At 41.4% G+C, this 15,581-nt stretch overlaps 1 protein-coding gene across 1 annotated transcript in view; it reads right to left on the reverse strand.

Moving 5' to 3' along the window:
- Positions 1-20: 20 nt before the first annotated feature.
- LOC134871344 (acid-sensing ion channel 1-like) overlaps positions 21-15,581 on the reverse strand; it is a 43,708-nt gene continuing 28,147 nt past the window's right edge. The window contains exons 3-10 of the mRNA XM_063894089.1: positions 6,164-6,314; positions 5,443-5,570; positions 4,995-5,145; positions 4,863-4,919; positions 4,153-4,306; positions 3,981-4,072; positions 3,815-3,894; positions 21-3,103 (exon numbers count right to left, since the gene is read on the reverse strand). Coding sequence (XP_063750159.1) covers positions 2,981-3,103; positions 3,815-3,894; positions 3,981-4,072; positions 4,153-4,306; positions 4,863-4,919; positions 4,995-5,145; positions 5,443-5,570; positions 6,164-6,314 — 936 coding nt within the window. The 3' untranslated portion in view covers positions 21-2,980. The remainder of the gene's footprint in view (positions 3,104-3,814; positions 3,895-3,980; positions 4,073-4,152; positions 4,307-4,862; positions 4,920-4,994; positions 5,146-5,442; positions 5,571-6,163; positions 6,315-15,581) is intronic.

Consider the following 15,581-nt stretch of genomic DNA (forward strand, 5'->3'; position numbering starts at 1 on the left):
CTCCTACAATGCAATTATACTATCATAAACTCAAATATTTGAGTTCATGAAGTAATTCACAATAAGGCTACAGTCACTGTGCCATCTAGCCATATCTTAACATTTTAAGTATCTTGAGGTGATATTGCAATCCTTAAAAATGTTGTTGAGACATTTTACTCAAATCCACAAACGTCAACCTCTTTGTGGCACTAGAGGAAAAGGACCACCATAGCAATTCAGGGATATTTTCTAGAAAACATGAATTTGTTTGAATAAATTATTGGAAATTTGGAAGTTTTTAAGATGTCTCAGTTGGGACATTGGATTTCCCAGAACCACAACGCTAGCAATGCCGAAAATGATATACGTGGAAATCTGAAATCAAGTCCATTATTTATTTTTACAACACCAGACTGAAATAATCAATTCATATCTCAAGATAAAAAATAAAAATTGGAGGCAAAATATAAAACACAACCTGAAAGAAGGACACCCTGTGGACTTGACCTACTGAGATGCATGACCTCATGCAGCAGACGCTAGAAAAACAACCATCCAACACAGAAGAAGCCGCTCTTACTGTAGCAACACACACAAAAAAAGAGTCATACTTATATATTTGATATACTTTGATAAATGAACCTACAATCATATGTAAAGAAAAAGAGACACAGAGCTAGTTCATATTAAATAAATTCAACAAGTACAATATTTCCTACATCAGACTAATACAATGATAATATTATCCAGTATTTATAATATAGTTAATGGCATGGTTGTGCTTAATAATGACATTATATCGCTATACAATTCCAATTTCCTGTTAAGAATAACATTGAGCTCAATGGGAATGAGTGTATCTCGATAAACGGCGACAAAATGTTGTCTGATCTTTGTAAACAGAGTCAGAATAAAGACAGATTTAAACATGCAATGACATGTTTACAGCCCAACTGATTACATATACAGTGGTTTGAATACAAGGGTAGCAATTCCTATTTTTCCACTTCTGAATCAGGCAACTTTGTTAACAAACACATACACACACACACACACACATACACACAGACAGATGAAAACCATTAATTTGTCAGTTTAAGACCCATACTGTACAATGCTTCGTGCAATGTAGGGCCCTAAACGATAGCAAAACACATTCAACATATTTATACTAAGTACTTTTATCTTACCATGTTAACGAACACTGAAGGTTAATTGTGATAAACAGCATCTATGTGTAAAAATCATAGACTGTATATAGAAAGACGTCCGACACTCCCTAAAATTAATGTCCCTTTTGCACTTTAGCCAGGAAATATTCTTACAGTGATTGTCATTTAATGGAAATTTGAAGGCAAATCTTTCCGTTTGTAGCACCACATGGAGAAGAACTCTTTAGACATTTGTTCATAATATGGTTTGTTTACTTTTATTTTTGTTTCTGTGTAAACACCCATCTCTTTTTCATGTTCAATAACTTGTTTTAGCTCAATTGTTGTCACATTTTGGGAATTATGCACCTGTTGGATGAAAAGATTGATTCCACTCTCACAGTCAGTTGCCAGTTAGCTTAGCTTAGCAAAAACACTGACCATAGAGGGAAACAGCAAGCTTGGCTCTACATTTTTATTAAAGGGTAAAAAGAAACAAAACTTTGTGGTTGTTGTTTTACTAAATTTGTAAAAAAATGAGTTAAAACCTATTAATTTGTGAGCTTTAGCTTTTTGTTGCTTAAAGTGGTTTTCTCTCTTTGTGCTAAGCTAGCCAGGTAGTGGTACACAAGTCGTATCAATCTTCTTATCAAACTCTAAGCAAGAAAGAAATTAAGTGTATTTCCCAAATATCCCTTATCTAGTTTAGAACACTATGACATGGGTTTTGTTGCTTTACTTTACTTGGCCAGGTATAACCATTAACCACTTATGGTGGCTAAGTTAGCAAACGAAGAAACCGCTGCATCACACTACATTCAAGCATTTTCTTTTATCTTGTAATGGTCCCTTCATTTTGTCACAACAGACATTTTGACTTGTCATTGCAGGAACAACAGAGGTGTTATTATTATAAAAATATTACTAATGGCTCTGTTCTGTTCAAATGTCACATTTAGCTATGACAGTTTGCTAGCGAGCCGACATGCACATAACAGGACGCTGAAACTGAAGCAGCTTAACGGAAATCACCCATCATCAATTTCATTAATTAGACCTTTTATTTTCTTACTGTGACATGTCAAAATGTCTTTTGATAAAAAGACCTATGAGTGCTGCTCAGCTATTGTTACGTGGGCTCACTTTAAGGCCAGATTTATAGTTTTTTCAACCAGTTGTGCTCATTTCTAAAGATGAAACAACCTTTTTTTATTATTAATTTGCTCGGCTTGTAAATTCTTAAGGGCGCTGTCACAACCCTGCAAGATGAGGTAGTATAGTATACTGGCAAAATGCTAACGAGGGAAGACGTCTGACAATAAGAGGAGGTTGGGTGAAATCAATATAAGAATGGAAAGTTGGTGGAAAAGTCTGGAACAAAAGCGATAAATGCTCATTTGAAGGTAAAAAGTGAAAAGAATGTGAAGCACTGTCATGCAAATACCTTAAAATCTAACTTAAACATCTTTTGTGTGAGAAAACAAACCTGTCACATCAATTATTTCACAACAACTCCTTCAAATCCACAAACAGCGCAACACAGCTTCAAATGATTCACTGAACACATATGAGCTCAGTTCATGCCCCCATGTACTGTATCTGTTACTATGTCTTGAGAAGCTGTTTACAGATGACCATGCAACATGTTCGATCTCTGCTTTATGCTGCCCTGATGTCTCTGTGGCTTCTCCTATCTTCAACCAGATTAAGCCTTTATTCCCCTCATCACAAACCTCAGCCAGGCACAGATAAGACACTTCCCTCTGTTTGATCCTGCAGTCTGGAAAAACTGCAACAAACAAAGTCCAACAAAACCAATCCGAGACGAGAGAGTGCAGCAGCTCCGCCTAATGAAAGTTACTGACGTGACACTTGACGTCGTCTAAGCTCAGCACCGTCCCCTGGTCGTTGTTGTTGTTGTTGTGCTTGTGCTTTTTATCAGAGCAGCGACACAGCTTGTACTTTATCACCTGAAAGGGTCAAAAACAGAGCAGGTCACCTAATTATGGGCTTAACGAAGGTTGTAGGAAAAGAGAGATAGCATGCATTGTTTCTCATCAGAAATGCTGAGGTAATTTATCAACAATGCCATTTAAAAGGATCTTTTTATGTTTTGTTAACCTTTCAATCATATATTTTAAATAACGTTTTGAATTCTAGTTTCAAAACTAAATTATGAACAAGCCATTTTCCACTTTTATTGAGTATTTCATGTTATATTTGTTCATTTTCAGAATTGAAACACTTTAAACGTGAATTTCTTTCATATTATCACTGTTGTTTTTATGAAAGATAACACACACAAATATTACGTATAGGCCAACAAGTTTAATATAGCCTTATTATCGAAGCAGAGGTTAAACTTCAACATTCATTAACCCCCCAAAACTGACATCTTTGCCAAAACTTATGCCATATGGTTAAACACAGTCAAAATTATGAAAACATTTTAATAACAAAGCCTTAAAAACATAAGGCACCTGATTTTAAGCTTTCATTTCTAGTAGAATCTGCTCATAAAATACAACCATGCATACATGTATGAGCTCCCTGAAAGATGCTATAACACAGATCAAATTCTACATGACCTTTGTGTCCAGTAGCTACAGCCCTGCATATAGTAAATACTTACATGCAGCAGGATATTCTTATATTTAATCAATCTCTACATAAAGCCTCACCTCATAAAGGTAGTCAAATATCTCCAGAATAGTGAGTATGCTTGCTCCGATGAAAAGTCCCATCTGACCGCCAATATCACCTGGAATTACAGGATGCAAGCAGATGAAAAACGTCCTCTACATCATAAAGATCCTCTGTATTCAGTACATAATGAAACAAAAGTACCTAAAAGTCCGGCCACTTCATAAGCTTTTTTCTGTTCAATAGTTTCATAGTTGAGGGCTTCAAAAAAGATGTCCAAAACCATAATATTCTCTCTGTGAAGAAATACGAAAAAAGGGTTATACTTAAGAGCATTGTTTAGATTTCAAACAAAATGCTGGGGGTTGATGCTCACTTAATGTACTGCTCAGATTTGTTGTATTTCTTTGCCAGATATTTAGCGGAGGCCTTGCTGGGAATCTTGACGAAGGACAGCTCTTTGCTGTATCTGGTCATGTTGCACGGCGTCTCACACACACAGAAGTCGTTGTCTCTCTCCACCAGGAAGTCTGCAGAGAAAAAAAAAACCAGAGTTCAGTTTGACCTTTTGAACTGACTTCCCTATTTAATAAGCACTTAGTTTATCAGATGTACTTTTGGTTAGAATGACATCACCAGTAAAATATGTCTAACCAGGGATAGGGGTTAGAAATTAGCCCTGGCTAGAAACCTTACACATTATGTTGAGTTTGTTATTGTAAAATGCAAGATGTCATGGGATGCGTAGAGTGGACTAGCAAAGTAAGATTTTCCTTGTACGGTGTAAGTGTCTGTTTTACTGTGCATATGACAATTGAATCTGAATCTTGAATCTTGATCAGTGTTACTCAAAGAGAAATACATTGGAGGAAGTGAGGATAAAGCCAGAGGTCCAGTGGAGCCTTTGTGTGTGTGTGTGTGTGTGTGTGTGTGTGTGTGTGTGTGTGTGTGTGTGTGTGTGTGTGTGTGTGTGTGTGTGTGTGTGTGTGTGTGTGTGTGTGTGTGCGTGTGTGCGTGTGCGAGTGTGGTTTTTGTATTGGCCCCTAAAAAGAATCACACTAAACGTAGACAAAGCCTTTTTGTTACCGAGAGCTGGGTCAGCACATTCTTTGTACAGCTCGGGGGTGCAGTAAGGAGCGTCGCCTGCGGCCAAAGATAAAAACACATCAGTGAAATTTCCCTTCAGTATTTTTTTATTATTATAAGGAAGGTTCCTACCAGGCATGTGCACCATGCGGCAGTTGCAGTTGTCCACCAGGTATCGAGTTTCACAGTCGATGCGACAGGCTGTGATGCTGTAACTGTCGAAGAAGTCTGAATCCATCGCAGACACTTTACAGTCTCCCCAGGGAGGGGGGAGATATATCAGCTGCAACACACACACATCATACATATTACCACCCTAATTATACACATACAGCATTTTCTTCACTCAATATTTAAATAAATAATGTTAATGATACTTTTTTATGTATATCTGTTGTTTTAAAAAATAGTTTAAAGGATAATTCTGGTTCATCACATGTCTTTTTTATGATAACATTCTATGCACCTGAGATCAACAAATAAAGCTATACTGGAAGATCATACTGGTTTTCACACAAACCTTGGGTTGGGCAAGATATTAAACAAATCCCACATTTATAAAGAAGATTACAGTTTGTACCCTTTGTTCCTGGCAGGAAACAAACGTCTGAAACCCGGGCGCGACCCCAAACCCCAGCTGGTCGATGAAGGACGGCTCGTCCTGACTGTGGATCTGAACTTTGATCCCAGCTTCAAATGAAGTCTCATCTGCAGGAAATCAAACAACGTTTGGGCAGACTTAGTCACTGATGAATCCAGACACTTAGCAGAGTTTTGACTCCAAGTTGCTGTGGAGAAATGTAATTACATGTATTAACTTACTGTACATCAAGTGTAATATTCTTATCCTCTGCTACATTTACATTAACAGCGTAAGTTTCTTTTCATGTTACCACTGTTTATAGTCTTTCTTCTCTGGTGATAAACACTTATCTCTAAATTTGATGTTTGAATTTAAAATGTCCTCAGTCTGTTCAAGGATAAGCAACTGTTTCATTATGTGTAAGAAAAATGCTCCTTGTTCCTAGCATTATACCATTTATATGAGTAACTTTACGGAGATGATGGATCGCTGTAGATTTAACAACCCAATATATTACAAAAGTAGTTCATATTTGCTCAACAGTAAACAAATAAAATAAAAACTGTTGTTTTTTACTTTTACTTTAATAAGGGATCTGAATACTTCATCCACCACTGCTAAGTTTCTCACTCAGTGCTATAAACTAAAGCGAAAACACTTTGGGACAGATCTACCAGCCACTAAAGAAGTCAATGATCCCCCCCTCCCTCCTCCTCACCTGTTTCTGCCCAGATAGGCAGGTATTCATCCTGCTGGATGTCCAGCATGAGCTCGAGTCCATTACCCATACCCCCCTTGGTGGTGAAGAGGGGAGTGCGTCCATCACCGCCGGCATTAAAGGTGTAACACTTCCCGTAACGAGTGAAAACCTGAGAGACAAGAGAGAGATTATTTTCATTAGCTCGGCCAAATGTTTCTTAGCCAGGCTTTTCCACTGGGTGTCAGTATTTGACTCTATTTCTGATATGTGTGTGAACATGCGTGTGTAGGAGAGAGATAGTGTAAGAGGAATAGAGGATGTGTGACAGGAGTGAGAGAAGGAGAGTGTGACCAAAAAAAAGAAGAGGGAAAGAGGAGGTCTTCCTGTGAGGTTTGTGAGTTACACAATGTACCCTGTGAGGTGATGGAGACTGTCAGCCCGGTGATTTAACAATCCCTCGCATGCTCTTTATGGCACTTTAAAATGGACCTTGATGTTACCATGGAGACTTCGCATCCCAATCGGGAAGAATGTAGCCTTAATTTTTAAGGAAAGCCAGGACGTGAATGTTATATTGAAAGCTGTGTGAGGTATCAGCAAAAGCAGGACATGTTTGAACAGCATTTAAAACATGATGCTGAGTGACTGTAAATAGACCGATGCATGCACTGCTTTCTTTAGTGATGAGTAAATCTTGCATTAAAAGCGTTTACTGTCGTGTGAGTCACATAACCAATGCAGGGAGAATAAGGGAGAGAGTGGGAGAGCAGGGAGCTCCAGAGAGCAGGGACGTAAAGCGAGAGAGACAGAAAGAGAGAGAGAGAGAGGGAGAGAAAAATGGAGAGTTTAGTTGCCATCGCTTGAAGCAGGCTATTGTTCAGCGTCATGGCACAGAATGACATATCTATGATTAGAAAAAACAAACCAACCAAGTAATTGTTGAGAAAGAGTTTGGTCCTGCCAGGGGAAATTTCAACATTTCGGCCATTTATCATGTAAAGTCAGCGAGAGACTGCTAGTTGTAAAAGCAACACATCAATCGTAAGAGGAGGGGAGAAAAAACATTCAGTGCCATCAAGAAGGGCAAACAAAATGCACGGCAAGCTGGAAGCAATATGTGTTCACACATTTAGACTCATTCCGACAGACCTGTAGGTGTTTGTCAGTCTTTCGTTGAGAGGAAATGCTTGTCTCATGTGAACAAGAGTTGTAAGGCTGTACCCTGAGGAACCAGTATACTAAACCCCCTTCTCCTTTGTAACAGAGTCAGGGAGCAGGGGGGTTGTGTCTGACCATTTCTCTAGCTTTCCCATCAACAATCACACTTTCACACCCACTTCACACTGTGATTAGCCAGCTGTGTGGCTGTGACAAAGCCTTGGCACTGCTCTCTCAAGATCTCCTTTTTTCATTTGTAAAGGAAACCATTTCTGTTATTTTCCTGTGAACAAGGGAGCACAACACTATGAATTCCCTCCAGGAGAGATTGTCTGAAAATGTTAATGTCACCAACTTTTTTACAGAAAATCACATCTTCTATCTCTTATGATGTTCGGCTCATCACCCTGTCTGAGAGATTTGTTGAACAGAAAGGAACTACATGGAAAACAGCTTGTGGTGCTCAAAGGACACAAATAAAAATATCTCAATATTTGTCAAGATACATTATGGTTGAGTTTTTCAAATGTATGTTTTTGGGTACTTTGAGCAACTCAGTCCACGTCCCATCTATTTTTATTATATCTTAAGGCAGACATTTCCACATTCAATATCTCCAACTCGCATCACAACTAATTTAGATAAATCCATTGGAGTAAAATCTGGTGTTTGAGTGTTGGACAAATTCAGATGATGGCCTGATTCCGCTACAACATGCCAGCCAGGAGTCATTAGGAGTTATCCTCTGAGGACAACAGATGTCGGCGCAAAATGCCACGGCAATCCATTTCAGTCATTGAGATGTTTCAGTCTTGGCCAAAGCAGTGCCTCTGCTGTCATAGAAGCAGACCAGTATTTTTTCTTATCTTCTCTCTTCCACCAGCTGCAGATGGCCCGCACGGCTCATTCATTCACTTATTGATCTGCGAACCCGTTAAACATCTGTAAGAACTAACCAGCAGAGAGGCTCCGTCTTCACCCACAAATGAAAGCATAAATGTGTCAGATCATACGGTGGCTGCACTCACTTTACTTCATAAATAAATCCATCATGACATACATGTAAAACCCATGTGTGTGACGGGAGCATGATGTTCACCGGCATCTTGATCGATACACAGAAGTGAGGCCATGTCAGGTGGCACTTGTTCTCTGCCTCTGGTTCAAGAGTGGATGTGACAGAGGTGGTAAGAATGAAAACACAAGACAAACTTCACTTAGCATACTGGGGCTGCTTGTTCTGCGTGTTATGAGGAATTAATAAATGATTGTCCATGTATGAAGAAGCTTTTGTGCGGCAGGCATTATATGGAACATGAGAAAAAAACACGAGTTACAACAAAGAGAAAATCTGACTTCTGTTATTTACTTGTTAATGGTGACATTTGTACGCTTTAAAAATCTCTTACTAATAATAAATGTGTTTTAAAAAATCTATCCTTTATTTCAACAGGATTTAGTAGTTTACACACAGGCTTTAATCTTCAAAAGGTCTGCAATCAATAAAGTTGTCACTCATACACAATTTCCCATGTATTGAAAAGCACTCACCAAAGCTCTGCAGAATTTAATCATATGCACATAATTATACATATGTGTTTTAAGAGCCAAATCAGATTTTAAAAGAACCTCTTAATCAAAAAATCCATGCACTTCCCCATCCATTTGGTGACGTCTGCAATCTCTGAGGTGGTAAAGGATGCCTCAGCAGGTTAAATCCAATCCATTAGAGCTCTGTTGTTTTATGGGAATGTTTTTCAAGACTTTAAAGCTGTCTCCGTTAAGTGCCAACACTTTCACTGTTATTATGCTGTACGCTTAAACAGCTATCACCGGGAAAATGTGATTTAAATGCAACAGCTAGCAGACAGCAGCCCAAGGTGAGCGGCACTAAAAACGTCCCCTTTTATTGCACCCCGCTGTGCAGTTTGTCTAATTTAAGACCCGTAATCTGACAAGGATTTCAGGTGACCCGGAAAAACTGTACTGTGGGCCTTCAGACATTAATTAACTTTATGAAAATAAATAGAGATATTCATTTTAGTAACGCAAATAGTCTAGGGCAATGTCAGGAGACATGTGGGACTGTACTAAGAAAAGAGAAACATCACCAGGCTAACAAAAGATATTTTTGAATATCGTTAACAAGTTTTAAGACAATCCAGAAGTATTTCACTTTTTGCTTTAAAATGTCAGTCTAATGATGCTACTACAAGTCAAGGGGGATCACCAAAGTAAGGGTGACATATGGCATAGTGACACAGCACCTGGGAACCACTAACATTTGTACAAATTCATAGCAATCCAGCCGACACAATACCAAAGTGTAGGGCGGATTATCGACAGGACAGAGACTTCTCGGCCAGAGGCCGCATTTATTGTGGCCGGGGATTTTAACAGAGCCAACATGAAGAAAGTCCTGCCGAAATACTATCAGCACGTCAGCTGCCCCACGCGCGGTGGAAATACACTGGACCATGTTTACACTCCTTTCCGGCATGGATATAAAGCCCTCCCCCGCCCCCCCTTCGGCAAGTCAGACCACATATCTCTTCTTCTGCTCCCCGTTTACCGGCAGAGACTGAAGAGGGACCGACCTGTGACAAGGACAGTGCAGCGTTGGTCCGAGCAGTCTGACTCTGCTCTCCGCCACTGCTTTGGCATCACGGAGTGGAGTGTGTTTGAGGAGGACGATATAAACACACACACTGACGCGGTCATTTGCTACATCGGCAAATGCATCGATGACGTCGTGCCGCGGATTACTGTACGGACATTCCCAAATGAGAAGCCCTGGATAAACGGCGAGGTCCGAGCTAAACTTAAAGCACGGGCCATCGCGCACAGCGGCGGTGATTTGGATGAGTACAGGAATTCCAGGTATGCACTCCGGAGAGCTATTAGCAGTGCGAAAAGACAATACAGGGACAAGGTGGAGTCGAACTACAAGGGCTCCAACGCCAGAAATATGTGGTCTGGACTAAAAACAATAACAGACTACAAAAGGACAACGAGTGGTGCTGAGGAAGTGTCTGCATCTCTCCCAGATGAACTGAACACATTTTATGCACGCTTTGAGAAGCCCCCGGCTGTGGAGGCACCAAAGGCCCAGGATCCCTGCTCACTGGTTTTAACCAGTGCAGATGTGTGTAGATCTCTGAAAAGGATCAACGCACACAGGGCTCCGGGACCTGATGGCATCCCTGGCCGTGCTCTCAAGGTGTGTGCAGTTCAGCTGGCAGATGTGTTCACAGACATTTTCAATAGGTCACTGCTCCAGTCTGTAGTCCCCACATGCTTTAAAGAGTCCATCATTGTCCCTGTCCCCAAAAAGACAAAACCCATCTGCCTCAATGACTACCGCCCAGTTGCACTCACCTCCATCATCATGAAGTGCTTTGAGCGGTTAGTCAAAACTTTTATCACCTCCTCCCTCCCTGACTCACTGGACCCCCTGCAGTTTGCCTACAGAGCAAACAGGTCCACGGATGATGCCATCTCCCTCACCCTCCACACTGCCCTCTCCCACCTGGACCAGAGGAACACTTATGTGAGAATGCTGTTCATTGACTACAGTTCAGCATTCAACACCATTGTGCCCTCCAAGCTCATCATTAAGCTCAGGGACCTTGGGCTCAACAGCGCCCTCTGTGACTGGATCATGAGCTTCCTGACGGGCAGATCCCAGGCAGTGCGGATGGGGAACATCACATCCTCCACCTTGACCCTCAACACCGGAGCCCCTCAGGGTTGTGTGCTCAGCCCTCTCCTCTACTCCCTGTTCACGCACGACTGCGTGGCCACACACAGCTCCAACACCATCATCAAGTTTGCTGACGACACGACCGTCATCGGCCTGATCACAGACGGCGACGAGACGGCGTACAGAGAGGAGGTCAGAGCCCTGACATCTTGGTGCCAGGACAACAACCTCCATCTCAACGTCAGCAAAACAAAGGAGCTGATTGTGGACTACAGGAAGAGGCAGAGAGAGGCACACACACCCATCACCATCGACGGGAATCCTGTGGAGAGAGTCAGCAGCTTCAGGTTCCTCGGGGTAAACATCAGTGAGGACCTGACATGGACACATCACACCAGGGTCATATCCAAGACGGCTCGACAGCGGCTCTTCTTCCTCCGCAGGCTGCGGAAGTTCAACATGGACTCCAGGATACTCTGCAACTTCTACAGGTGCACCATCGAGAGTATCCTGACTGGCTGCATCACCGCCTGGTATGGCAGTTGCACCGCCCTCAACCGTAAGACTCTACAGAGGGTGGTGAAAACTGCTCAGCACATCACCAGGACGGAGCTGCCATCCATGGAGGACCTCTACACCCAGCGGTGTAGGAAGAAGGCCGGTAGGATATTAAAGGACCCCCATCACCCCAGCAACAATCTGTTCTGTCTGCTGCCGTCTGGCAGACGGTACCGCAGCATCCGGACCAAGACCACCAGACTCAGAGACAGTTTTATACCACAGGCTATAAGACTACTGAACTCCTGAGCTGTGTGAATGTCTACTCACATCTTTTTATAGTACACACATACATATATATATATATATTATACACATCTGCCATACATATCTGTTTATAGTACACATATCTATATATTATACATATCTGCCATATATATCTGCTATACATAATATATGCATCTGTCCATACCTCCTCATTCAACAGTGTAAAGTGTTTAAATACTTTCAATGTATTCCACATATGTATATATTTCACATCCTCAAATCTTTATTGCTGTTACTGTAAATATTCTTCTCTCTTTTTGCACTATTTTATTTATGTTATTTGCACCATGTATGTTGAGTTGTTGGAGGAGCACGCGACATAAGATTTTCATTGCCAACATATACGCTGTATCTGCTGTGCATATGACAAATAAAGCCTTGAACTTGAACTTGGATGATTATTCAGACAGGCTGCTGTGTGTGTTTACAGCCCAATGAAAGCTACAATTCAACAAAGCTATGGTGGACTCAGCGGGACTGAGTTATTTAAGATTACAGTTTTTGTAATGGATGATCTTGGAGTCAAATCACCAACGTTCGCAACCAAAGGATAAAAAGATTCAAGGAATAAAAGCATCAGAGCCAAACCAACCCCTCCTCTGTTTATTTCTGATTGAATTGCTGACTCACCACGCTAATGATCAGTGTTACTCAAAGAGAAACACATTGGAGGAAGTGAGGATAAAGCCAGAAGTCCAGTGGAGCCTTTGTGTGTGTGTGTGTGTGTGTGTGTGTGTGTGTGTGTGTGTGTGTGTGTGTGTGTGTGTGTGTGTGTGTGTGTGTGTGTGTGTGTGTGTGTGTATAATAATGATGCCCTGAGTCACTGGTTGTCAAAATAAAGGATTCAAGACGAAAGGGAAACAAGAATAGGTAGAGGCAAACCACCCGGCTCGGTGGGAGAACGGATAACTAGAATCTTTAATACAGAAACTTTCTCTTAATGAGCGAAGGAAGAGCAAAGGTCTACTGCAGGGACAAAACACAACAGGGATAAAAAGCTGCCAGATATATCTGCCATCATGCCTTCAAAATGGACAGAAAATGGAAAACAAGCGACTACTTTGCATTTATGTTTACATGTTTTTGCATTTTTGGCTTTCTTGTGGTCAGTCCATCGCTTTCTAAACAGATATTCTTGGTTCCCAGAGGATAAAGCTCAGTGGCGTCTGTGACCTCCATCCTTTCTCTGGGCAGAGTTTTACATTTTAGCTTTATATTGAAATTTCTCAACAACTATTAGATGGATTGCTCTGACCTTTGGAACATACATTCACGCTCCCCTCAGGATGGATATAATGACACTGTGTATTCTTTTATTTTAACGTCTATTTATTGAGACATCTAAGCAAAATCCTCCAAGTCAACCTCATTGTAGATACAGGAAATTATGGTGGTTAGGTACCTCCTCTGGCGAACATGAATCTCTGTAAAAAAAAACATGGCACGTCCCTCTGAATAACTGAAGTCAACTTTAACCGCTTGGACTACACTGTTGGTTATTAGTTTCAGGAGCGAGCTGTATCTTGGCTTTGTCTACAAAAACTATTTGTCCCTTGATTATGTAACCAGTATTCTGCAGAACTGTAAAGAGGCTGAACCATTGTTTCTTTTGGAGGTCAAAGCTAGAATAACGATTGGGAATTGATCATGCAAATCGAGGCCGTCTTGTCCAGAGCATTGACTGCTGGACGACACCTCGGAGTGGGTCAGGCTGCAGGGCAGGGCCGTCTTATGATCACCTAATCGCTTCGGACGGTCGCTCCTCCTGAAGTTATTGACAACAGAGGAGAAAACAGGGACATGAGCTGTTTGCTAAACCTTTCCAGTGCTTCAGGGGTCAGAAATCTTTCGGAATTCAATATTTCCAGAAAAACTATCATCAGTCTGTATCTGATTTAACCTGCTGCTTTAAGATGAAATGTTATTAAAACCTCCTCTTTTGTTTGAGGGGATATTTTACCTGTCATATTTTGGATTTTAACCACCAGCGCCCACACATTGGAAATACTTCTTTCCCTCCTACATCTCCTCCCTCCTTTCCTCCCGGGCCTGCATCGCTCTTCCCTCCCTTGTGTCTCCTGGACTATGATGTTCTTTCCCCCTGTGGACTCCTCTCCATCTCCTGCCGCACTTCCCCACCCGCCCCTGCTTCATTTGATGAATATTTCACAGGCCAGTGGAGACAGTCCTCCTCCTCGCTCATCCTATTCTCAGACACTGTCCGGGCTCTCAGTACCTATCACCTTCAGAGACGATAGCATCATAACGCCAGGTTAGGGGCACCTCAGGAGACCGCAGGAGAGCGGGGAGCATATCATATGAGGAAGATTAGAAGTGTGTATCCACTTCAGTCTTATATACCTCTATAAAAAAAAATGACTGTACTGACCTGCACTATCCCCACAAGATAGCAACAGCGGATCTGGGTTAAATCAGGCAGGTGTTAAAATAAAAGACTGTAAAATACCTTTTCCTCCAAGAGTTTTTAAACAATTTACCAACAAAGTTAATAGTTACAACTTAAGCCTAGTTAAACCAGTCAGTAATTATTCTCTTCAATCCATTTTTAGGTAATTTTTACAAGCAAACCCTCCAGTTCCAGCCACTAAAATGTTCTATGATAGACAATTCACCATACACGTATTTACTATTTAGACTGATTGGGAATTTCAAACCCCAAATGATTAATTAATAAATCCATTAAAAGTTATAGCAGATTAATCAGCGAACTATAATTAGCTCCTTGGTTTAATATCATCAAGATGGATGTGGTGCACTTGGATCCAAATCAGCAGGGAATTATAAAAGACCTTTCCTGAGGAAAACAGAGAAAATTGACAACATAAAAGCAGACGAAGAGGAGGCAGCGGAGCCTGAAGGGCAACAATCTGTCCCTGAGGAAAACTAATTGTTGTTTTAATGCAATTCCTGGTCTCTACAGCGGATGGACTTGCAGTGACATCACACACTGTGAGGAAATAACACCCTGAGGGGAGTTTCTATGTCACTCCTCCTGCTATTTACCAAAATGAAAAAAGAGAACACTCTAAAAAATAACTACTGAAAAATGACACTTTCATATTCCTGTAGTGCAGGAGCCTCTTGGTGAATAATGGAAATGGTCTTGTGAATTTGGATGGGGGATATAAATGTCTTAGAATTGTCAGTTCACATTCATTCAGAGCTGTTCAATTTTCTATAGAGGCTCTTGAAAGTTAGAAGCCCCCCCCCCAAGTGACAGTAGTAGAGGAGCGTGAGATGGTAAATGGCTGCATTGGAGGGGCAGAGACATTCATTATCAGCCCGTTATGTGATGTGGTTTTACAGTACAAATTTAATGATGTAATTATATAAAATTAAATAGCTTAGTTTAAAAGAGCTTGCAAATTGTGACATGTAATATTAATGTCAGCATCCTCGCCCCCTCCTCTTCCTCTCTCTGTCCCTTGTGCTAAACCTTGATGTGCCGCAGATCCATATGGGATGTTAAAACCTCCTCTGCATGTCTCAATCACCACCGTCGCCAAGAAATCTGCCTGCTTGTGGCATGAAAAAAACCCACACTCTGCAGGCAGGCAGATAGAGAGGCCATCAGAGCAGCGGCTACGGTAGCTGCCCTGTAACTCCAGCGTTCACCGCCTTCATGCCCGGCACGGCTGAGTAAACATCGAGGGATCAACTGCCTGGGGGACCATCAGAGGGACAGAGGCTCTACTACAGCTGAGGGCACTTTAAGTAGCAGACAGCAGG

The sequence above is a fragment of the Eleginops maclovinus genome, chromosome 1 (assembly GCF_036324505.1).
Source record: "Eleginops maclovinus isolate JMC-PN-2008 ecotype Puerto Natales chromosome 1, JC_Emac_rtc_rv5, whole genome shotgun sequence".
Classification (NCBI taxonomy): domain Eukaryota; kingdom Metazoa; phylum Chordata; class Actinopteri; order Perciformes; family Eleginopidae; genus Eleginops; species Eleginops maclovinus.